The following is a 25,925-nucleotide window of genomic DNA, read 5'->3' on the forward strand; positions in this document are numbered from 1 at the left end:
ATGTATAAATACAGATACAGTCACCCCCTGGGTATTGGGCTTCTCTGGCAGCGAAAGGGCTAAGTCTCAGCACTATGAAGCTATCCACAGCCTCTGCAGCTTGAGTTCAATCCCCGGCCATGGAAATACCCACTCAGTGCAGCAGACCTGTCTCTCCCAATGCCCCCCCCCCTCAGCAGTGTATTTCAGTGGATCCGCCTGTTCTTCTCCCCACTCTGTCTCTGGTGAATCCTCTCACCCTCCTGCACCTCTGCCCTACACCTCAGCTGTCGTATGCATAAATAAATAAATCTTTTAAAAAAATTAGTCACCCTTGGGTATTCACAAAGGATCACTTCCAGAATCCCTAAGGATAATGAAATCTGTAGATTCTCAAGTTACTTACATAAAATGGTAAAATATTTGTATATATCCTATGCATATCCTCCTATATGCTTTAAATCTTCTCTAGATTACTTACAATACCTAATACAATGTAAGTGCTTTGTAAATAACTGGAATACTACATTTTTAAGGTATAAGGAAAATAAGCCTGCACATGTACAATACAGAGTCAACCATCCCAGGTCTAGGTACATAGTATATATTTTCAATCTGTGATTGATTGAATCTTACTTGGGACCTGTTGATATGGACTGTACATAGACACACATAGGTATAGATCTTTCTCTTTCCCCCATGTCTATTATCAAGGCTGGTTCTGAGGATTTTTTTAATATCATTTCAAACTTGGATATTTACATTTCAATATTAGTAACCAATTGTTTATTTCTCAGTCTTCTCCTTTATATAAATATTATTCCTGAAAGTTAACTAAGGAGGGGTTTGAAACATTGATCTGTTCTTCATATATCATGTTTATTATTGCTCTTCCTATATTACATTTCATAATCATAACCATAATAACCATTGTAACCACTTCTGAATCTGGTGTTTAGAGCTATCACTCATTTCAATATGCCATTTATTTTTTCTTTTTTAATTTTTTTATATTTATTTTCTTATATTTTTGTTAATTTTGGGGCAGTATTTGATATCTTCCCTCAGGTATAGTTGCATTTCTTAAAAAAAAAATAGCATTACTCAGGAGATACTCATTTTAAACTAAGACTCCATGTCATAATCCACCATCTCCCCCACTGAATGCTATCCCTGTCTTTCCAGTTGGAATTAAATCACAGTTATAAGATTTCAAAATAGCAGGCACATCATGACTTAAGCAAAAGAAATATCCTATTATTACTTTAGGTGAATGCTAAATGCTAAAGAAATGAGGAACTATTCTATAATCACTAACTACATGGGTAGTCTTGGGTTACCTAGAATACACACCATGTCTGGTCAAGGAGACATAATTTATTAGCTAAAACACTAAAAGTATTCAAATAAATTTATAGAAAGAAACCTGCAAAGGAGAGGGATTGTATGAAATGCTAAGCAAAAGACAAAACCACTATTTATTTGGCACAAGAAAAATTCTCCTTTACAGTCATCCAAAAAAGGATGCCTATTTTGAAAATACTTGGCATTAAGCCATTTAATGATTTATGAGTAACAAACAAAATATAATCCCTCTCATTCTCACTAAAGAAATATGATCCAATTAGGTGGGGGTTTCCATTTATCTTGGCAGAGGTATCATGTTGCCTGTGTTTATTACGATAATCTTAGTTTACAAATGTGCAACATTGCTCCTTTGATTAGCTTTGTGAAATGATTTTTGTGAACTGGAAGGATCTTCTATTCTTTCTATATTTGGCAGCTTTAACTCTATAAAAAATGTCCATTTTGTCACTCCTGTTATAGTTTCTTGCAGCTGTCTTCTCTCTTCTTCTCACTGTAAGATATTAAAAATTTGGCGGGCATATTCTCCAAATGTATCTGGATGGGTGAAAATGCCAGAATAAGCTTGTCAAATTTTAAAAATGGGACAGGAGGGTCTTTAGGCTGACTGGCTCTTCAAAATATTCCAAGTGGCTCTGCCAATAGAGGATTATTAGCTGTTGATTGAGAAGGGTATATAAGAATATGCTGTAAACTGGAGCTGAAAGATCACTGGGGTGGCTCACAGGTCTATAAAACTGCTTTTTAGGATTAAAAATATCTGAAGTTCAACTTTGTTCTAATATATCCATTTTTACTTAAAATAAATTTAATACCTATATGCTAATATAAAAATAGTTTACAGACTGAGTCTCTTTAAAAAAAAAAGTTATTTTAGCGTGATGGAATTCAAAGGGGATAAAGACTTCCCTGACCTGTGAGGACACTGCATTATGGAAGACACAAACATGAGAATTTGACTTTTTTTGTGAGATTTCACAATATTCTTCAGGTAGGGATTTTAACATTTGAGCCCTCAGAAATATTTAAGGATTTTTTTAAAAGATTTATTTAAGTATGCATACAAGAACTGGGGTATAGGCCAGATGTGCAGGAGGATGAGCGGATTCACCAGAGACAGCGGGGAACAGAACAGGCAGACTGACTGAAATACACTGCTGAGGGGAGCAGCGGATGAGACAGGAGAGGTCTGCTGCACCATGTGGGTATCTCTCTGGCTGGCTGGGATTGAACCAGCACTGCAGAAGCTGTGGATAGGTTCACAGTGCTGCACTCAACCACGTGCACCACCAACGAGGCCCAATATTTAAGGATTTAACACAGTTTTTTTTTTTTTTTGAAAAGACAACCTAAGCATTTTTGCAAATCTTTATAATGAAATGTATGTGGCCTGTCATAAAATGCCCGAGAGGTATATTAATTGGTGTTATAAGCAAAGTAGCAGTATCTACAAATAACATATCAGTTATACACAGCATATTTTATAGTCAATAACATTAAACTTCTAGATGAAAATATATTTAAAGACTACTTGGATTATAAAGAAAGTTTTCACTTAAAAGAAAGTTATTTCTGTGAAACGATTGTGTCATAGATTGAAATGATTTAATATTTGCTGTTTTTTCCCTTTCAGTTATATACATATGAGTTCTACTTCTGAATTTCAATTTTTAAAGGCTTTTATAAAGTCAAGGAAAATATTTTATGAGATTCAAAATTCCACTGGGTTTTGAACAATATGGGTTAGATATCATTTTCTTTGGAATATCCTTTTAAATTGCTTTACTAAATTTCATCTTATTTTAAAGTATGGAAGAAAAAAGTCTGAAGAATGGAAATGAAAAAGTACATATGTAAAGCTAAAAAAACTTGCACAGTCAAGATATAGGATATGTAATAAAGTGTGTACAGCATTAATGTAAAATCAAAGTGATGGAATGACTGCATCCTGATTTAAAGATGAGTGAAAAAGAGTTAGTTAATGACTCTATATATGTGCCTTTAAAAGTCCAGCCTTCAGAAAATAAACTAAAAATAGCTCGCAGGGACACCTTAAAGGAATATGCCTTCAGATCTTTAAGAACGACAAAACTGATGACTGATAGCATACAATATTTTTTCTGATAAATTCAGTTCATAAAATGAACTGAACATTCAGTTCAGAATGTAAGTAAAACCTTCAAATTCTTAATTTAAAATTCTATGTGTGCCCAGAAATGTAGGAATAATATGAACATTTGGCAAAGCTAGTAACATTCCTCCATACAACCCTGTCATTTCTTTTTTGTGACACTCAGCATTCATTACAATTATTAATAGTTGTTTGAATTTTTGCTCTTCAGTAAGTGCTAAAAGAGATTTGTTTAGCTTATTATAACAATAATTTTTTCTAACATCTAGCTCAACATTTATGTTACAAAAAATTAACTATGCAGTGCATTGCAAATATCTCCCCCCTCCTCCAGGTGAATAGCTGTGTTTTATAGTTTAGGTTAAAAATTCGTCCATATTCATTGTGACACATAAACCAGAATAAACAAAGTGCAGACAGTTTCCATTTTGTGCCTTGGGGAGACTCTTACTTGCCTAGCAACAGATAATTCTAATACTTGTTTAATTTTTTTCCAAAATAATTGCATTTTTTCTGAATAATTTATAAAGATTTAGTTTTGACTGGGAATTTAGATTCCAAATGCATGCATTTTTACATAATTTGGAAAACTACAGATAGAGGTTTATAGGGTAAATAAAATCATCTGGAGGAGACCAAATTTTCAATTCTTTAAAAGTCTAATCTTCATTTTGTTGTTGTTTACTTTACCCTATGAAGCCATAGTTAGATTGTCTCAGTAATGGCACCCACAAAAATCTATTTTCCTCCCACATCTCCACTCCATAAGTGATTCCCTCCTATGTTGAGCTGAGCTTGCTTTACACATGGGACATATTAGGAAATATTATGTAAGGAGAGACTTTGAGAATGCTGTACTTTGGTGTATTTGCTCTAAATGTTCCTTGGAATGCTTGTGCCACCATTTTAAGAGTTGCCTGGAATCTTTTAGAAGATAAAAGCAAATTTAATGGAGACAAGTTATCCTAGTAAGGCAGCCTAGACTTTTTCTCCATCATCCACCAGCTGATTACAGCTTCACGAAGAATCTAGGTAAGACCAGCAGTAGAAAGTAGAAGTAATTTTTGAGTCCAATCAAAATTATTTACCCCTCAAATTGTGAGTAAATTAAATATTGCTTTTGTTTGAAGATATTAAGATTCCTGTGGTTTGTTACATAGCAAAGATTAAACTGAAAAGTTACTTTTAAGCAAATATTAAAACTGTATATACATATATATGTATATATGTGCATATATACACATGTTTATATTTTTGCATGTAATTGTAGAGAATTCTTTATACACACACACATATTTGTAATTTTTGCATGTAATGGCAGACAATTCTTTTTCTAAGAATGGCAACTCTGAACAGGGAGAAAGAAACATCTGAAATACCTTCCAAATTTCCAAGTCAAACTTATAGAATTGCTTCTAAAGAGAAATTATTCTTAACTAAAAGTGGACCTCCACTTAATGGTGAGATAATGACCACCCCCAGAATGGACAGCATAGAATCTTGATTAGGACAGCACTTTTCTCTTGATTAGGAGCGCAGGTCTACATTTTATTATTTCCTCATGTATTCTATAAAATATGGTTACATTTCCTAAAATTGACTATCTCTATATAAGGAAAATTATGTGTAACGTCCCCCCTTCTTTTTTTCCTGCTCTCAGTTAAAAAAAATAAAATATATGTCTGAACATGTAGATTTTGGAAGTTGCTTTCCAGTATATGAAGGATATTTGTGTGCAAAGTTCAAGAGAAAAAAATGTTGTACTCCATAACTTAGGTACTGGTCATAACATTTAATTAAATATAAACTGTTAACAAATGAAACAACCTAAAATTGTCCCTCCATATATTTCCTCTGCTCAGAAATATCCTACAAAAAGCAGAAGCATAGAAATTGACCAAAGAAAAACAAATGATTGAAGAAATTGTATTAAATAATGTGCTCTCCTTAAATATGTATTCATTTGTCAACACTCTGTTGATATTTCTTTGGTTCCAATGAGATCCCCAATGGAAGTGTATATAGTGAAAGAGGAAATGAGACTCTTATCCTGAGAGTGCCAATCATAACTGCACTGTCCATAATGATGTTTGCATTTGCCTTTCAGGAATGTTTTCCTAAAGACTTGCAACTGTTAACCATCAGTAGTCTAGATTCTCCTAGGGCAAATCGGAATCCATACAAGAAGTGCACTGGGAATATTACCAGAGTAAATCATTGCCATTTAAAAATAAATATTTTAAAATAATTTAAAAATATTATATAGATCTTATTAACTGGGGTATGCAGATCATTAATAATTCACAAGTTCTTTAAATGAGTGGGTATGAGTATTTTGAGTTTTTGAGACCAATATAATTTACTAATGATCTTGGACCCTTGCTCCCATCATTTCTCAGCCCCCTTGAACTTTAGTGGTACCACTGACTATTTCCGGACATTAGAGCACAAATGGAAGTGACATGGGTCATTTCCAGGTGAAAACATTCAAAGGTCAGTGCATGAACCTCCAACTTTTCTTTCTTCCTATGGTTGCCAAGGATACCACATGTCAAGATGCCAGAAAGTCAGAATGGATTCATGATTATTTGAAATGCTGGACTTAAGAATTTAATGTGGAGAGTGAGCAAATAATGAAGTTTGTTTTTTCTTTATGTCACTGAGGTTTGGGGACCAATATGCTACTGAAACACATTACACTTCTCAGCCTGAGCAATAGCGTTAACTCACACATGATTGCCAATTTTGCATTATGCTAAAGAGATTTGAAGATATAAGCAAACAAAATTTCTCACCATGAAATATTATTATATGTATGATACAATATTTAGAAATTAAAACTATAGGAAGAGCACAATAGCACAATAAAGAATAATTCCTTAAACTGAATCAATGGAGTTCTCTTTAAAATATTGCTATACTTTGCTTAATGTCATTTTGCTGGGCATAAATTTCATCATGAAATAGTGCACCTTTCTTTCAACTCATATTTAAGAACCATGGGTCTAGATATTTCAAAGCATGAAAGCATCGTATAATGACAATGTTTAACTGTACCTGTCTTTCAGTGAGATCCAGATTCACTGCTATCTCATATCTCCTCAGTCTGGTCAGGTAATTATGATGGGCAAACTCTGCTTCAAGTTCTCTTATTTGCTCTTTGGTAAAAGCTGTTCTTTCCTTCCTGGGCTTGCTATTGACTTCTGACTTGTAGTTTCCTTCTTGGGAGTCTGAAAAAACAATACCAAAAAGAATTAGATTCAGTTCATTCAAAAGCATTCAATCACATCATTCATATCAGAAACATTTACTGAGTGACTACATTTTCAGGTACTGTGCTAGACATGGAATAGAGACCAAAGATAATAAGCTTGATCTCACCTCCCTATAGTAAGACAGTTCTTATTTTTCACTCTGCCATCAGGTAAAACTCAGCCTAATTTGGGGAAGTATCCAGTTTTCTTTCAAAGTATGAAAAAAAATTAACTGCCCTTAACTATGCTATTTTAAAATTAAAGTCTCTCCAGAAAACATTTTAGATATGAAATTTTACCTAGTTAGTTGTTTAACATATATGCTAGTATGACTGAAGAGAGTAATTTAAAAAATAGTCATGCCACTACACAAATATTTGAGTGATTCAAATGCTTCACAACTGGACCAAAGAAGTCCAGTGAAGTTCAGACTTAAGCATATGTAAAAGAGTGTGAGTGTGTGTGTGTGTGTGTGTGTATTTACTGACCTTTAAATTTATATCTAGGGCCTCCCTGGTGGCACAGGGGTTAAAGTCTCAGTGCTATCAAGCTATTGCTATCGAGTTGGATCCCCAGCCCCGGAGCTAACCCACATGTGGCACAGCAGACCTCTCCTGTCTCACCCACTGCTCCCTTCAGCAGCGTATTTCAGTAGATCCTCCTGTCCTGCTCCCTACTCTGTCTGGTGAATCCTCTCACCCTCCGCATCTCTGGCCTACATCCCATATGTTATATGCATAAATAAATAAATTTGTAAAATAAAATAAATTTATATCTAAGTTCAGTCTCCTTGAGGAGAATAATAATATTCTTCCTTTATTTTGTATAGTACTGAGTTGAAGAAGAATCTATAAATAAAATTGTTTTCATATAACTCAAAATATGAACCGTATTTTTTTAATAAATCTTTAATTTTTTAAAAGATTTAGTTATTTATACAAGAACTGGGGCACAGGTCAGAGATGCGGGAGGGAGAGAATTCACCAGAGACAGAGCGGGGTGCAGAACAGGCAGACGGACCAGAGACACTGCTGATGGGAGCAGCGGGCAAGGCAGGAGAGGTCTGTCACGCCATGTGGGAATGGGAGTAGAACCTGCCCTGTAGAGGCTGCGGACAGCTTCACAGCACTTCGTTCAACCCGCTGTGCCACCGGGGAGGCCCTGAACAGTATTATAAAAGTTTTTATTATATATGAGATAAACATACTTAACATCACCTATCCACACCAAGTCATAAAATGCCACATAGAAATAGCATTCTATTTCCTGTCCAAGGGTTCAAGACATAATACTCATAAAGTATTTCATTTATCTTCATAATATCCTGAATTATAGATTAGAAAAAAAAACATTCCTTTTTAATTTTTAATCCATTTACTTATTTTCTCAAGCCATTGTTCATTTCTGTACAATATTTGATTTCTCCCCTAGTTGTAGTTCCATAATTCTCCCACCTCCACAGCACCGGTGGCCCTCACCACAGTCCCTTGTGCTCTTCTCTCCCCTTGACTCCTCTCCTTCCCCCTTCCCTGCTGTGTGCTCAGTTGAAAGGGTCTTTTTCCTGACCCTTTGCAGAACACATTCTTAATGTACTTAAGAATAGAATGTGTCTATAATGGGGAAAAAAATCCATATAAGCCAAGTAAAATGCAATCATACTAGACTTCATTAATTCATGTCAAATTTACACTTAGTGAAATAGCAACACGATCATGCTCTTTTGAAAGTTATGTCAATTTACTAATTATTTTTGAACACACAGATACACACAAATAAGTAATGCTTTTATGAAGTTGAAGTACCATGAATTCTTTTATGGCTACAAATAAGAGGAGTGATAATAGGAAAAATGATGGCTAATCAAAAGTTACAAAAAGTGACATTTTAATTTTCTTAATTGACAAATGTAATTGTCAATATTTATAAAGGCACTTATTGAGGCAATATTTGTTTATTCATCCAATGGTGCTTAAATATGCTGTGAAGTACAGAAAATATTTTTCTCTTTTTTTAGTGTTCTTTTCTTTGCTGTCTGCCTGGGGAAGTCTAACTAAAGTAAAGAGGATTCTGCATAACGGAAATTCATTAGACAAGGCTCTCTTTTGTAAATAATTTTGTTTTGACTCTTACTAAAATCTATGAAGGCCAGATGTAAAGTTTTCTAGCTCTAGTAGCAGCAGCAGCAATAGGTTTGCATCAAAATTTTGGCACACTGGACATTACTTTTCCTGTGAGTGATCACACAGTGTGTTTCACTGGCTGGTGCACACTGGCACTGTCGGAAATTCTTCATAATTCATTGACCACATTTCTGGGCTTGTTGCTTACCTCTGTATTAACTGGCTCCCTACCTTGGCAGGGATTTAGCCAGTGCATGAAGTGGTTTGTGATATATCATACACAGGCTAACTATCTCAGGTAAGTCCACACAATGCCAACTTAGCTGGCTCAAGGTGGAACCGCTATTTATTTATTTTTTTTTTTTTAGCTTCTCAAACTCCATGCCATTGGAGCATTTGTTTATTCTGATAGTGAGTGTGCAAAACTTTCTGATGATGACTTTTTTTTTTTAATTTAACATTTGCATTGGCTATTCTGGAAGACTGAAAACTCGGTCACAGCCCAAAATATTCAGATAAGTCCCTCTCGCAAAGATGCATGTTAATACACAAATCAAAAGGACTGTTGCCATTTGGAGCCATGTTCAGTCTGAAATCTGTGGCTGCTTATTTATAGGAGGACAATGCTCTTTCCCTTTCAGAAAAATGGCTCTGGAAACCTACAGCAAAGCCAGAGCATTTTTTCTCATGAGCAATTTGATTTGAATGATTCATGGTTAACACATTCCCTTATATAAGCATGAATGAACAAATTCACATTGAGGAAAGCCTATTAGCTTGCATTTATTTTTGAAACTGATTTCCTCCAACTTTTGTGGTATTCAATAGTACTTTAAAAACACCACACACACACACACACAAACATACACAACTTGGGCCCCAGTTTGAAAAAAAACAGGCACATGTAGTGGATTTATATACAAATTCATTGTAATTAGAAATTTACAACAGGAGTTTTATACATACAGTGCCTGAATTTAAAAGTCTGGCTATAATTCAACTTTGAAATCCAAAAGCAACTTACTGAAAGCCTGAATTCCAAACCAACATAGCTCACAGAGTGAAATCTAGTGAGGAAAATGATGTGTACTGTGCATACTTTCATTTACAATAATTACAAATGAAATAATTAAATTTTAATTAACATGACAAAGAGTGGGTTCTTGACATCCTCACCTAACAGAAAAGGTCAGCGTAGTTGCAGAGACAGAATTAATGTAGATTAGTTCTATAGAAACTTTTATCCTGTATTTGTAATTTTGTTGTGGTTTTTAGCCATAATGCTCCTGTTTTTTCATTCCTATTAAAAACATGTTCCTTGGAATTGCATTTCTGGATGTGGGTTTCCTATATTCTTGGAGTTTTGTAATTTTTTGACCTTTCCTCCTACATTTTCCAAAGCCTAGCATTTTTGACATTGAGTCTTCTACTATTATCACCTGACTAACGTTTCTTTGGTGGAAAAGGGTGGGAGCTTTGGACAAGTCTTTTGGCAAACTGCACATCAGCTTCCATCTGTTCCCCAGCTGTTTCAACTGAGGCAAAACTCCCTCGGTTTTCTTCAACCTCCCATATCCTATGCCAAATGGTAGGTGTTGAGGGGGGAATCTGGAAACTGCCTTCCTTTCTTCCCTACAACCACAAACAAAATGTCACCATCTGTACAGTATATTCCAATGTAACATATTACAATTGTTGTTTCTCGTCTCAGATACTTTAATGCACATGTGGGTGCACTCTCGCACTCCCTCGCTGCTTGGAGGAAATGTTGACTTATGTGTTCAGGTATAGCTGGCAGTCCCAGCTCCCTAACCTTTTGCTCCCTGGGACTATGCTAATGGAAGAAGTCTGCAATACTTCCGTGGAGGATAAAAATTGCCCTCCAAGGATCATTTCTGTCTAGCATTTAGAACTTCTCCACATGTGACTTTTTATTTCCCCTAGTGCAAGAGGGGGCCAAAAGATAATAATGTTTTATTGGAGACAAGTAATGTAAGGGCTTGGTCTGTTGACTAGTGACACAGAATGCCTTTGAGCAAAAAAAGAAATATTAAAGTATGATTGAGTATATTTTTGGCTAACCTGGGTAAATGTATTAACCTGTTTAAATGAAAAACATAATTTACTTATGTCTGTAAAATATCAAAATGTAAAAAAGGTCTCCATTAGCATAAGCTAAAATGAATACTTAATTCATATTCCGAAGAATGAATACTGAGGTAATAGTTTTAGTTCTTTGTAACTTCTTGTATTAATGTTTTGAAAGGCAGTTATTCTGTTTATTAACAAAACTGCACAAATAGTAAATATAGGAAGATAGTTGTTATACTTACTTAGACATAGGGATTGTGGATGGAGGCAGGAAATTTATTGATTAATTCTTCTAATGCTAGCAATTTTCATATTTAAAGGGCAAATTGTTTTCCTTATGGGGAATAACCCAACTTGCTACTTCAGCTTTTTAATGAGTGGGCATTTTAGCTTCTCCAGATTTTTTTTTTTTCTCAGAGTAAACAACCCTCCCGAGAGGTTCTTAAATTCTGTCATTGATCCACTCTCCAGATTTGAGAACCACAGCCAAAGGAAGTTGCTGTTACTAATGAATTTGTCTATTATACACTGTGGTGTGTATGATGGGAAAAATAGATTTGAAAACCAGTATGCTAAATCTTGAATAGAAATCAGCGCTAAAAACATCCAGTGTTTCTTATACCTTTGGTTCAAATAAAGTATTACTATGACAATTGTTTTTCTTTATCTATAAAAAGCAAACTCAAATTCCAAAAATAGAAATTTCCATTTTTTGTAAACTTTTTTAATAAGTATTTTTAAGTAAATTGTAATGGTGATAGTTGCATTAAACATGCAAAAATCATTGTACGGGCTGATCCAGTGATTTTTCATTGGTGTATGCTCCCTTTCACCAACCAACCTCTGTACTCACTGCCCTGTGATTATTCTTAGGATTGTCTACCATGTGCTCAAAGATGACACAGTCAGATAAATCCCAACTTAATACAATTGAAGATGTGTTCGTTTTTATTACATTTGTCTAGTCAGTTGCATGTTTGAACAAATAATTTATAAAGGTCATCCTACGTGCTTCTGTTAAGGACATTAAGTCATTTCTTTGCAGGCTATATTGAAAGATTAACTGTGCATATTTAAAATTTTATGTAATTATTCTTCGGTATAAATTTCCAGATTTATCTTTTCCCCTATATATCTAGGTTCATTTCTTACAACTAATTTCTAGAGTGAGAATAATAAAATTTTAGTACGCAGGTGTCAATATTCAGAAAAGATATTCACATATGCAAACATTACAACTAATTTGAATCATGCAATATGATAGTTGGAAAAATATCCATTTTTATGTTACATTCTATCGTGATAGAAAATTTTTATTTCAGAACTATTTCATCATAAATTCATCATAGTGTGTGAAAAATTATCAAAGAGAGAAAAATGAACTTAAAACAAGTTTAAATATGGAATGAGTAGGTATATGTAGTTAAAGACAGAGAAAGAGAGGAGGAGAAAGAGGAAGACAAAAAGGGAGGGAGAATGCTAATAACAGCACATGATTATTTTTATTAATAAAAATATAATAAAATATATGGATATAGATATAAATGATTTGAAAACATATAGTTCAGAATTTACATAAAAATGATATATTCAAGTCTGGAAAGTCCTCTACATCTCATATATGATCTTGCCCTGTCATGACAGTGCATTTTGTCAGATATAACAAAGTCTGTCTCTTTGCTTCCTCCTCCCTATTTTATGGTTTTGAGATGAAGGTAGTTTCAAGAATTTTAGACAATTTAAAATGGTAATAGCTAGTAATTAATTTTGATTCTGTATTTTTTCACCCATCAGTATATAAATCCTGTTTTACCTTATAACTTCTAAATGGAGTCTATTTGTAAATAATGAAATCTTAAAAGCTGGAAAATACATTAATTTCAATTCTCTCTCTCTCTCTCTCTCTCTCTCTCTTTCTCTCTCTCTCTCTTTCTTTCTTTTGTCCTTCTTCCCAATATTAAGAAAATACCAAAGCAGTGACTCTTCTTTCATGATATGACTCAAAGTAAAATCTATAAAGAACTAACAAAAACTGATGAAATTGATATTGTGATTAATACAATCCTACATATAGTTAACAAAAATGGTATTTCTGTTAAAAATTTAAAAAGAGGCAAAGATGCACAAAATGGCAATATAATGCAATGGCCTTGAGTCAAATTTAGCACAGATTTATTCTTCTCAATACCAAGGACAAAGGACTTTACACAAAAACAAAACCAGCACATTTCTTCTGAGTAAATGTAAACTTGAATCTTACCACACATTTCTAGGTTTAGAAAAAGGTTACAGATTCCCAAATTTAACCTTAGGCTTCTTGCTATATCTTGGAGAGAAAACATAAACTTACCATATCCTGGAGAAAATCACATAGCCACCTGTTGAACAAAATAAGACATATGGACATGCTTGGGTTGTGCCTGACAGCAAAGGACTTCACAAAGATCACCACATGCATCCTCACTTGGAACACATAGTAAGGAATTTTTGACATGTAGCATTATACTATGTTTTCCCTGATCATGTTAGTTTAAAGAGTGTGTCCTCCTTTGTTTCTTTCTTACAATGCTTGCCACATTCTGCCATTATGTGAATCCTTTATTTCACCTACAAGAATATAAATATTTCATGTCAAGTACTATTCCCATTTATTTAGTAATTGGAGGTTTGTAAAGAAAATACTGGTTGATATTTATATTTAAATACATGCAGAAGCAAGGATACTAGAGGATATAAACTTTCACATGCAACTTCCTTTCACTTCCTATCCAGCTCTTACAACAGCAACTGGCTTGGAGTCACATGGTGTTACTGCATCTTTGGGATGATGGAGAGGCAAAGAAAGTAGGAGCTATGGGTAATCTGATAGTGACCAGACTAATTGGGGCATTTCTAATCTACACCTGTCAATAGGGTAAAAAGGCCTGAGATTTCTTGCAATGTAAGATATCATATAACATTTGCAGCAAGGCACCAGAAAATTCAGTACTAATTCTAGTAGCAGTTTGGTAAATTCCTTGGACAAGTAACAGGAAAACTTCCAGGGTTTTCTTTTATTTTCTGGAAGACAGATATTACGTCTTCTCAGAGTGTGAGGGCTTGCACATATGCCATGGTTCTGAGACTTTTTGGCAAGTCACTGCAGTGACTTTAATATATTTTTATAGCAGTAACTCATAAATTACAGAGTTTTTCATTTATCTTTGTGTCTGTTTTCCTTCACTGGACTCTAGACTCTAGGTGACTTAAAATTAAGAAATTTGTCTTATTCATCTTCTTATTCCCAATGCTGAGCAGTTACTGGATCTCAGATTTTCAGGCTCTGAGCATGGATTTTGATACAGTGATAACCCTAAGGAGCTTTGCTCTGTTATAAAAGTTTGCATAAACTTTGGCTTAAGAAGAAATGAAAGAATCATGCAATATTGCTTTATATTAACTTTTCAAAGCATGTTTACATATATTTCATACAATTAATCGGCGATAGGAACAGGCCCTATTGCCTCCATTTTATATCAAAAATGATATTTCTAAACGTGTTCAGATAGAAAAGTCCCAAGCCTGTGTTACTGCTATAAAATTTAAAACCCAAGAGATTAAATAATACACCAAGTGAAGGCACAGTTTATAAACAAATCATCAACAGGGCCCTATCCTCAATATTAATGACATTTTGGACTAGATGATTCTTATTACTTGTATATGAAATGAAATATAAACATATTCAAGATAAACAGGTGGTGGTGACTGTCCTGTGCATTGTAGGATTTAGCAGCATCCTTAGCTTTTCATCACTTGATATTGGTAGCAACCCTCAACCCCACTTTATTGATACTTTACCAGATACTATGCAGGACTCAGTTTAATTTAAAATCCAGATAAATAATGAGTAATATATATGGGGCACACTTACATTAAGCTATATTGATCATTGTCCAGAGTTCAACACGAACTAGTAAACTTGTATTTTATATTGATTTTATATAGTATTTATATTGACATTCAAAAATGTCCTTTAAGTGGCAAAATTGCCCTCAGTTGAGAACCACTGCATATAGATAACAGTTAAGACATCAGTTACTTAAATTATGCAAGTACTTCTAGGAATGACGAACTTGTTTCATAAGTTATTGAGACTTTCTCATGGTAAATAACACTGCGTCTCTATTTTAGCCAACTTATCTCCTCCAAGTCAATGACTAGATTGTTTGCAGATAAAATTTCTTCAAAAAGTGTTTTTGTCAGTGCTATTAAACCAAATATCTAACAACTTCAGAATAGGTGTCTCTAATAATTTCAGAGGACAGCGATATAGTATATATGGCATCACTATTGAAATGTTTTGCTATCTTCCTAAGTCATATGTTTATAGGTATGATAGTATCACTAGATTTCAGAGTGGAGTGTTATGTTTGTACAACTTGTCAAGGTACATAAGAGTATTTGTTAATTAGTAATCTATATATGTTAATTAGTAATAAACATTAATTTAATGTACATGGATCTTAGAACTTTAGCACATTATTACATATTGTTCATTTCTACCTCCTCTATTGATAGACAGGAGAAAATGAGACTGATGGATTGCAGGGCCCATCAGAGGCCACAAACTGTCACACAAGCTTCTAGGTTTCAATTGTCAGTCAGTTACAGAGACAGACAAAAGTACACTCTCTAATCTTCCTCAATTATCATTTACTATTGCCCAGCTTTTTCATGAAACTGAGGATTTGAAAACTACCATTTTTTGTGATTTAAATATGGTTATGAAAGACATGCAAACGGAATATTTATTACTCAAGATATCAAATGCATAGACATTAAGAGCAGAGCCTGACTGCTTTTTCAACCATAATATTCCTTTTCATCATCTTTAACAAAAAATTAAAGTGAAAGGATTAAATCAAGTAAATTATTTAGTGCAGTACCTGCATATTGAAGACATTCAGTAATCAGTTACAATTTCTAGCCATTTTTAAGGAAGAATTAGAGCATTAAAACTGAGGGATTAAAATTTGATAGAATCAGTAGAAAGGTTTTTTTGTAAGCATATGAAAGGTTTGTTCTGAAAATGAACTTCATCCTAAAGTCAAGGAAGTTTAGCACTTACAAAGTGTTTAACAGATTTCTATTTTATGTTGAAAAAATGGATGATTCCCTAAAAGGATTTGTGTGTTGTTTTGGCTAGTCTACAAATGAAGCTAAAGGTTTAATTATGATTTTCCAATGACACTGTTGACACTTTACAAGACCAGCAGAATCGATGCATGTATTTTTTTTTTCCTCTGAAAGTTTTATTGAAGAATTTGATGAAAATGCAATCAAACCTGGCATGACCAATAAATTGGAATCAGATACTCTGTGTGTATGTGTATTTATACACACGCACACACTAGTGAGTTTGTTTAAAGAATCCTGGCAGCCAGGTGCATTAAATTTGTCATTTTTCATCACTAAGCTATAAGATTATGACATTTCTCTAGTACTGGCCAGAAGTTGAAAGTGATTACTGAGCATCCACGATATGTAGATATAAAGCACATTCTGCCTCAGTGGTAGAATATACAAAACACAAAATATCTACCTAAAACTCTTAAACCAGTTAAAAAGTACAGATCAGAAGTATTTATTAAAACACCAATTATAAACCCACTGTCCTAAACCCACTGTCCTAAATACTAAATACTGTTATTCTTACTTGTTTGCTTGGAAATACTGTCTATTTGATTGCAAAGAGGGTTTGAGAAATGAATCACTTAGATAATTTTAATTTCAGAAACAATTATATTGGAAGATTAATGGCAAATGACTTATAAATTGATTTCACTTTAATTTCACATTTTAAAAGACAAATTATAAAAATGAAAAACCTAAAAGTAATAAAGTGAAAATTATTGGAAAAATCCAACCAACCTGTGGTTCTGGCCATGCACCAAGCAGTACTTAGTTTTCTTTTGACTGCTCCTAGTAGAGTTAAATGCTTTGTGATCTATTTTTCTATTGCAGCTGTACTGGCACAAAGGAAAATAGTCTCATGGTGACTCATATGCGTTGAAGTTGATTTGTGATTGCTTTTGTAGAGGGACTTTCCCAATTAGGAGAAATCTAAGAATTTATAACTTGCATTTATGGAACACCACTTAAATATATTCCACAAATAGAATTTAAAGTCACTAAGTAGTACTTCCTTTCTAGAAAACAAAAACAAATAAAAATAGGAGTTCTATGGGCAGCTTGGTAGCAGCTGTGGTGCGGTAAAACACATCTGAAGAAACGTGAACCTATACCTGATTCACATAGTGTTATAAACCAACGCTAGCTAAATAGATAAATAAATAAATAAAACCTCAGTGCTGCAAAATTAATGTATTATGTGATTTAATAATATCTTAAAATCAGGCTGATGTAAGTAAGTTTGAGCATTTAAATAGAAAAATTGAGAATTACAAAGTGCTGGTGGTTGCCCAAAGCATACATCATATCATTCTTCTCTTCATTAACACTATTTATACTACTTACCACTCACTCAATAGGAAATGGAGCAAAACTCAGGGGCTGGGGTTTACCCAGTTGGTGTGTCCTCTCCTGTGTGGTTAAGATACAGGACGTGACCCCAAGACAGACACATGGGGGAAGCAACAATAACAGAGTAAGAAAAGAAGGGAGAGCTGAGAGAAAGAATTTAGAGGCTGACATGTGGCCAGTAGACTTCTGTTTACCCAGATAGTGTCCACTGAGCAGAGCCTGAGGTCCAAGCTGAAGCCATAAGTGGCAAACTGGCACCATTTCCACAGACACTATTTCTCACCAGTCACTAAGACACAGGTGAAAAAGCACCAGACCATCAGTTGTTGTTGTTGTTTGCCATTATCAAAAGCCCGTTGTTTTAATTGGTCACAGCCCAGAGATTTAACTGCCAAACACCCCAGAAACTCCCCTTTTCACCATCAACTGCTTTCTCAGGCGGGTGGAGTTTGGAAAGCTCCAATTTCTACCACTGAGTTGGTTATAAATGCCACCCACTGTCTCAGAGGCTGCTCCTCCCTGTATATCTTACAAATATACATCTTGAATTGAAAACAACTATAATAACATGTATTTGGAAAAAAATCTAAACATGAGATCCAATTAAGGGGATGAAATGATAATTGAAAAAGATTTTTGTTAGTAAAATGTTAAGAATTCTGATCTATGTCATAAGGATTATGTAAGCAAAGGTGGTTGGTGACAGAAATAAGTGAAGTAAGAGTAGTTTCCATGATCTAAAACATTATGGAATAAAGGGCATTTAGTATGTACATGCTATAATGAGAGATGAAGGAGGCAGTTAAGGCCAGAGAGACTGTGTCTATAGTGTGCTACTTCCTGGGCAAAGAAAGGCTTGAATTATGGTCAAATCTGTCTGTGGAAAAGTGGGTATTGGGAACTGACAATTTTTTTGAATGATGAGGCTCAATGATAAATTGTCATTTACAAATCAATATGCTATCATCCATCTTAGAACCCAGGTATACTCTGTTGAGAGTGTGGGGTATAATATATATATATATATATATATATTTATATAATACACATGCATGTTATTACATATATTATATTACATGTATTACATATATATTGTATATATATATACACATATAATGTAATATACTATGACATAGACCAGTAAGACACAGGACCTATCCTAAAGTAGCTTACAATCAAATTGTGGATAGAATCTGCTTAAGATAAATCTACAAATAATTACAAGTAGTAGTTTTCAGTATAACATAAGTGCAGCTGTTGATTAAAATATGATGTTTTGGGATGCACAACCTGTGTCTTTATTAGAGAACTTATGGAAAATTCATTTAATAATATCACCATTGATCCATTCTATGAGGGGGAAGTTATGGAAATATATATATATATTTATAAATATATAGGCATATAAAACAGTCTAGCCATCTATCTATGAAACCTTCCTTTAATTGCACATATACTGTGAAAGATTCCTTAAAGCCTTAGGAACTGCTGACTACCTAGAGAGATTCTAAAATATTTCCTTGGAAATCTTAAGTGAAACTAACATTTAATATAGAAAACTTAAATGCAATTATTAGCTGTGTATTCACAGTATTTATGAGACTAGCTTGAGAATAACACTAACATTATTACACTAGAAAAATCATTTCACTGGTCTGAAAAATAAAATCTCTACAATTATTTTTATTCTCTACCAAGATAGCATATAAAAAGCGTGGAGTTAAATTTATGACAATGTGAAGCTTTTTTCTTTTGAGATTTATTTATTGATTGATTGATTTATACATATATGCATACAAGCACTGGGTACAGTCAGAAGCGCGGGAGGGTGAGAGAATTCACCAGAGCCAGAGCGGGGAGCAGAACAGGCAGAAGGACCGAAGTACACTGCTGAGGGGAGCAGCGGGCGGCAGGAGAGGTCTGCGTGCCATGTGGGACCCTCCTCCGGTGGCCGGGGAGCAGCCGGGGATTGAACCGGCGCCGCAGAGGCCGCGGGCAGCTTCGCAACCCAGCGCTCAACCACTGCGCCACCAGGGAGGCCTGACAAAGTGAAGCTTTCATCTAGATCTTGCAGACAATTCATGGAATGCAATTTTATATCACTTTGAGGTATTCCATTCAAACTCGCAATTCAATCATTTTTCACATGTCATAGATCATAGCCTATAACGTTTTGAATCTTATGAAGGTTAGATTATAGGAAGCATTACATTGTGGAAAGAAAGGGATTTAAAGTAAAAATATTTTTGTTGGACATAATACCTATAGGTTACCCCCAAAAGGAAAACATGATTTACCGCTAAAGAGTAATTTTCCAACACAGAGACACACATGTAGACCATATATTTTGCTTTTACTGCAATAATTTTCAATCAGCGGGGAAAATCTTAATAGCATACATTTTTTTAAGTTTCATATTCATTAAATAGAGTTGTAGTTGCAAATTAAAATTTTACAACTTTACATATTGCTTATAACTTTTACATATTTCAGAGAAGAAAAGCCTGGAGAAAATAGCAGAGTTGGAAATACACTATTCTTACTTACTAACCAACTGGTCTTCTGGATCTAATCTTTTGAAATTCGAGTTCCCCATTTACAGAATCTATACTGTTGTAAAGAGAACATGATTGTGGCAAAGATAAAAATTAAGGAATTTAAAATATGTATATCTCAAATATAGTAACAAATTAATGTTATATACCTATTGCTAATTAATATTATTAAACAAACTATATCATTAATTCACAGAAATTTTCACTAAATAATGTTTACTAGTCTTTAAATTTTACTTGAGTTACTTAGCTGCCATTCATAGCAAGCATTTAGTGAAGTAATCTTGATGTGTTTTTTAAAAAACGAAATGGATCTTCGAAAATTATTACATTTTCTAGCTCTTTTTACCAAAACGTATTTTAAAGGACCCAGCTGTGTTCATAATTTTTGGCCTATCAGCAAGGGTTAAGTATGTTTCCTTTTAAAAAATAAATGGGTTTTGCAAGACTGCATGATTCTTTTTCCTACATTCTTTTTACAAATTTGGTATTAAACAGTGAAAACAAAATTAAAACTTAAATTGCTTTTTGTCTGAGCCTAGTTAAATGACATTTTATTTTCAAAGTAAGCCAAAAAAAAAAAAGTTTGTATATGTGATCATACATATTGACCCTTTAAACTTTTAAAAAAAATTAAATGCAGTACTTTTTTCCTTTAAACCTTTAAAATACATGGGCCTCCCTGGTGGTGCAGGCGGTTGAACGCCACGCTGTGAAGCTGTCCACAGTCTCTGCAGCGCCAGTTCGATCCCAGCTGGCTGGCAAGGGTCCCACTTGGTGCAGCAGACCTCTCCTGCCTCGCCCACTAAGATTCCCTCAGCAGTGTATTTCGTCATTCTACCTGTTCTGTTCCCCAATCTGTCTCTGGTGAATCCTCTCACTCTCCTGCACATCTTGCCTGTACCCCATTTCTTGTATAAAAATAAATAAATCTTTAAAAAATAATTAAAAAAAACCTTTAAAATACATTGTTATATTTAGTCATCACATACTTTTAATCAAACTCATGCAAATTTTTGGTCTATACATACATTAACCTTTCCTAGATTTTTTTCAATAACTTACGCAATATTTGAATGATGCTATCATTTTGATGATGCTAATTATACCTGGTTGTGTAGGAAGGGAAAAATACTCTAGATTATAAAATTTGCCACTTTCCACAATGTAAATGTTATCTCTATAATGAATTTTTAAGTCATTAGGTAAAGCTGATGTCAACTAGCTGTCGAACATGCTGAAAATTTAACATTTGGCTCCCTAGTACACCTACTAACTGGCCCTGGCACACTTCACATATTTCACAAATTAAAATTTAATATTCAGAAATGATCATAATTTCATAGATAACAATCCCCATAATGATAACATGCTAGGTAAGATAGCTGGATTAGGCAAAGTGTAGAGATGATTAGTTAATTTGGAAGTGATATTAGTGACTAAATAATAGCATTTCAAGCAGTAATCTAAAGTTCATCTATAGAGTTGACATTTTTCACTAATTATTTATCAAAACCCTTCTTGCTGTGTTGATGTATCAGTTCACAAGAGCTGGCAAATCAGAGAGGCTATGTTCATACCATCGTGCATGAAGACAATGATAAGGCTGTTATAAAAAAGTAAAAAAAAATTCCTTTTAATCATATGCAGCACATAATAAACCATTGCTAATAATAGATAATTAGGCTCTGTAGCAATGATAACTACATCTGAGTGTTTTATGGTTTAAACAAAATAATGGCTGTGTCATACCTGAAACATAGAATAAACCATGCCAAGAAGAAAAGGACTACCCTTTGATATACAAATATTGGAAAATGAAAGTATAGACCTGGTTTCCTACCAGTTGGAAAAGTATTCTAAATTTGCTACAACTGCAATAATAATTTTATTTTATAATGGATATTGGAAATATTGTTACATTGCAATTATTTGAGAAACTTAGGGACTTAAAACAATGAAAAACATAAAGGAATGGTAGGGAACACAACCTTTGAGGTCATGAAGTACCTGACGTCCTCTGAAGTTTCTGAAGATTGTTAAAGAGAAAAGCATTTCAGACAGTGTCTTGACTGTCGTGCTATTTTAAGTACTAGACAATACAAGTACAATAAACAACGTGCCTGATCTCTAGAAAGAGTTGGTTTATATATAGCAAACAGAAGAAAAATTACCACAGAAGCATATACAACCTGTTTTCTGAGGAGTGTGTATGAGTAATTTTGTAATTACATGCATTTTGTGTCACACACACACAAAAATAGGGGAAAGTTCCTATTTTAAAGGTTATATTTAATTAGAATATCAAAGGAAATATTCCATATGGATGCTTACTATGAAATATCAAAAAAATTAAAATAATATATCTATAACTAAGCTCCATATTAGTAGTCATAAAATAAATGTTAATCTGCACTAAAGCCCTAACTTTTGCAGTAACAACTACGGAAGTGAAAATGGCAGTACACTGGACACAAAACCAGGGTGTTCATCCCTGGTCATGTACCCATTAGTTGTAACCCCTTTATTATCGGTTTACTATTGCTCTCATAGATGTCTTAACTGGACAAAGGAGATAATCTAATTTTTTTAAGATTTATTTATTTTTATACAAGAGCTGGGGTACAGGCCAGAGGCTCAAGAGGTGAGAGGATTCACCAGAGACAGAGCGGGGAGCAGAACAGGCAGACAGACCAAAATACAATGCTGAGGGGAGCAGCAGGCGCAACAGGAGAGGTCTGCCACACCATGTGGGAATCTCCCTGGCTGGCTGGGAATTGAACCCGTGCTGCAGAGGCAGCAGACAGCTTCACAGCGCTGTGCTCAACCCGCTGAGCCACCAGGGAGGCCCAAGATAATCTATTTAATAGCACTTGATAAACTTTTGCATAAATAGATATAAAGTTTCTATAGCATGTTAAAAATATATTTTCATAATATAATTGTTTTGCTCCCAGACCTCAGATAAAGTGACACTGGTTTTTTATTATAATTTCTCTCATATCCTTAAACATCTACTTCTTTCCACTCTGAGATATACTATTTCTCAACTGCAGAGGGTATTTTATAATACAGAAAAGTTTGGATATGAAGTTTGATAAAGTATGTCAAAATTTAGTAAAGTCTTAAAGGTCTAGACTACTAGAAATACTAAGTTGATTATATGTTAAATATTCTATTACAAACAGAACTCTACTGTACATCTAGTTACAAAGCAACATGTAATTAAAATAAAATACCCCATGCTACAGAAATGTTTTCATAATGAAAAGAGAAAGATCTGTAATTCTTAATTAACATTTAATCTCAAATTTGGAAAATGCTCCAGCTTTTCCTCTTAAAAAATATCACACTCATATAACATAAAAATAGAGTATGAATGACTAATGAATAATGAATGATTCAGTGAGTTTGTATTCATTCATCTTCTCTAAGGTAATAATTGATGTTATTTCTTTCCAGATTTATTGAGAAATAGTTGACACACTCATTGTATAAGTTTAAGGTATAGAGCAAGATGGCTTCATTTATAAGTATTATGGAATGATTATAACTGTTTCAGTTAACATCCATCATCTCTTACAGTACAATAGAAAAAAATTAAAATTATAAAAAATTAAAATTTTTGTAAATGTACAACATGACAATTATAATTAATGGTTCTATGAGGTATAGCAAAGTTGTTAAGGGAGTAATCTGGAGAAAAAAGTTGATTTTAACAAATGTTCTATCTTTATTGATAGAACAAATGTTCTATCTTTATTCTCAATGTACTATATTAACTGTATTGAAATGTATGTCAAAATATATTTGTCACACTAAATGAAATTGATATACAATACTCATCATGTTATATGCTAACACAGATGAGCATACACACCAAGAAACAACTATAACAAATACATTTACTATGTTAAATAAATCACATTTAAACTTATACATCGTCTATTGCTCCTGGATGAGACATGAATATTAGAAAAATTCCTTAATTTAGGTATTTCAGTAATTCTTCAGGAAGAAAGTTTTTATTAGCTGAATAAAGTTATTTTTGTCCTTGATTATGCTCTTAAAAGACTAGTTGAGGTTTCTTCTGAGAAAAAGAATTCCAACAAACCTATGATACTCAAACATATGTAAAATGAATGTTTGAAGAACATTGTCATTGCCTATTTTCATCAAAAATGCAGGTTTGCGTCAAGAATCCATCATAACATTAGGTCTCCAGGTTTGTACATTAAGATGGTAACATTTCTAGATATATGGCTCAAAACTGTTTTACAGTTTATTCTATAGCTAAGTTCTACAAGCACTCAGATTCTGCTTATTATACAGAATCTATTCTGATGGTCAATTTCTTTGTCTTCTCATATTACATTATTTCCTTTCCTTAGCAATTGTATGCCTTAACATAGCAAAATCTCAAGGATCATGATCTAGGTTCTAAATGTTAAGACAGGAAACTCAATTTTATGGAACATGAAATTGAAACTGTTGTGAACAATAATACACTAGTGGCCATGCTACACCGAAACTTCATAATTGTTTATAATAGTCAATAACAATAGCAATCACCCAATAATTTACTATTGTAATTTCCCTACAATTGCCAAAACATACTTTCTTATTTTAAAAGATAACTACTAAAAACCATTTTAGTAGTTGGTGAGTGGGTATCATTTAATAGAATTATAGAAAACTTTAATTAACATTTATAAAAGATCACTTTTTCTAGAATTACCATGTATGCATTGGCTCATCTTCTTACAAAGACATGTCTTCAGAACTCTCTTATTAGTTTTTTAAACACATCAATTTACAAACCATGCTTTGTAGAGCTCAAAGACTGACTCAAAAATAAAAACCTCAGAAGAATTTCCTTTATACACTCATTGAAGTGAGAAAACCTGAATATTAATAAGTTCATCCTGTCATGATAGAGATATTCCCAAAGTATTTAAATTTATCCTGATGACATTTTTTAATTAAATCAATACATATCAAAAAATCAATTCAAGAATAGAAAAGCTTACTTTTCTTTTAGATTTAAGTTTTAAGATTTGAGTTAATATTTGCCTGTCTGAATTACCATGAACAGCACAACTACTTATACTACTTGAAAAATTAAGACTTCTATTAACATTATGTAATTGAATAAGAAGACAATTTTATGACATGAGGAACTGATTTTTTTTCCTTAAAAATATAATCTATTACCCATAAAAATCATTTTATGCTCTTTTGAATGAGGGGGGGAATCCAAGAAAGTGAGGATCACATCACAAAATAAATGACAGCCTTCATTGGAAGGTTTAAGATGACCCTCTTTTTGGAAGCTGTGTGATTGCTGCTGGATACAGCGGGAAGGACAGCAGGCCTGAGAAGAGGGATCTGGGTCCTTTATTGTTAGCATTAAAGTCTTACATAAAACTGTCTCCACATTCCATAAAAATGCCATGGTGCTTCAGGAAAAATACAGACTTGAGACAATAGTTTATTTTGGCTAGAGCTAAAGTTCCAGAACTGAATAGTTACTGCCAGAAATAGGAACCAGCTTTGAGAAAAATTTAACTGAAGTAGGATATAGTGAAAGTGCTGCAGCATTAATACCCTAGTGCTTCAGGATCTGAATCAAGGGTCCTTTGTTATGAACTTTGCAAAGTAATTAATCATGCAAAGTAAGTAAAGAGGTTTGAGGCTGGAGTTTAAATACCCAGGGAATTCTCTTTTCCTCTGGCACCCACTTGCCCACGCAGCTATAAAATAGGAGCAGAAATGTCTCACTCTGTAAATGATTAATTATACGTGATTTACATGTAATTAAGTTGTTCACTAGCTTAAGCCACAGTTGACAGGGTTCTAGGGAGGTTATTCCACAGTGCCCTAATAACCAAAGCACTCACCATCC

The 25,925-nt window shown here is 33.7% G+C and overlaps 1 protein-coding gene across 2 annotated transcripts in view; it reads right to left on the bottom strand.

Moving 5' to 3' along the window:
- Positions 1-25,925, bottom strand: part of MEOX2 (mesenchyme homeobox 2) — a 69,469-nt gene that overhangs the window by 12,052 nt on the left and 31,492 nt on the right. For both annotated transcript variants that reach the window (XM_037508377.2, XM_037508370.1), the window contains one exon: positions 6,533-6,705. In XM_037508377.2, the coding sequence (XP_037364274.1) occupies positions 6,533-6,705 (173 nt within the window). The remainder of the gene's footprint in view (positions 1-6,532; positions 6,706-25,925) is intronic.

Source organism: Talpa occidentalis, unplaced genomic scaffold (assembly GCF_014898055.3).
Source record: "Talpa occidentalis isolate TD23 unplaced genomic scaffold, MPIMG_talOcc4v2.1, whole genome shotgun sequence".
Classification (NCBI taxonomy): Eukaryota; Metazoa; Chordata; class Mammalia; order Eulipotyphla; family Talpidae; genus Talpa; species Talpa occidentalis.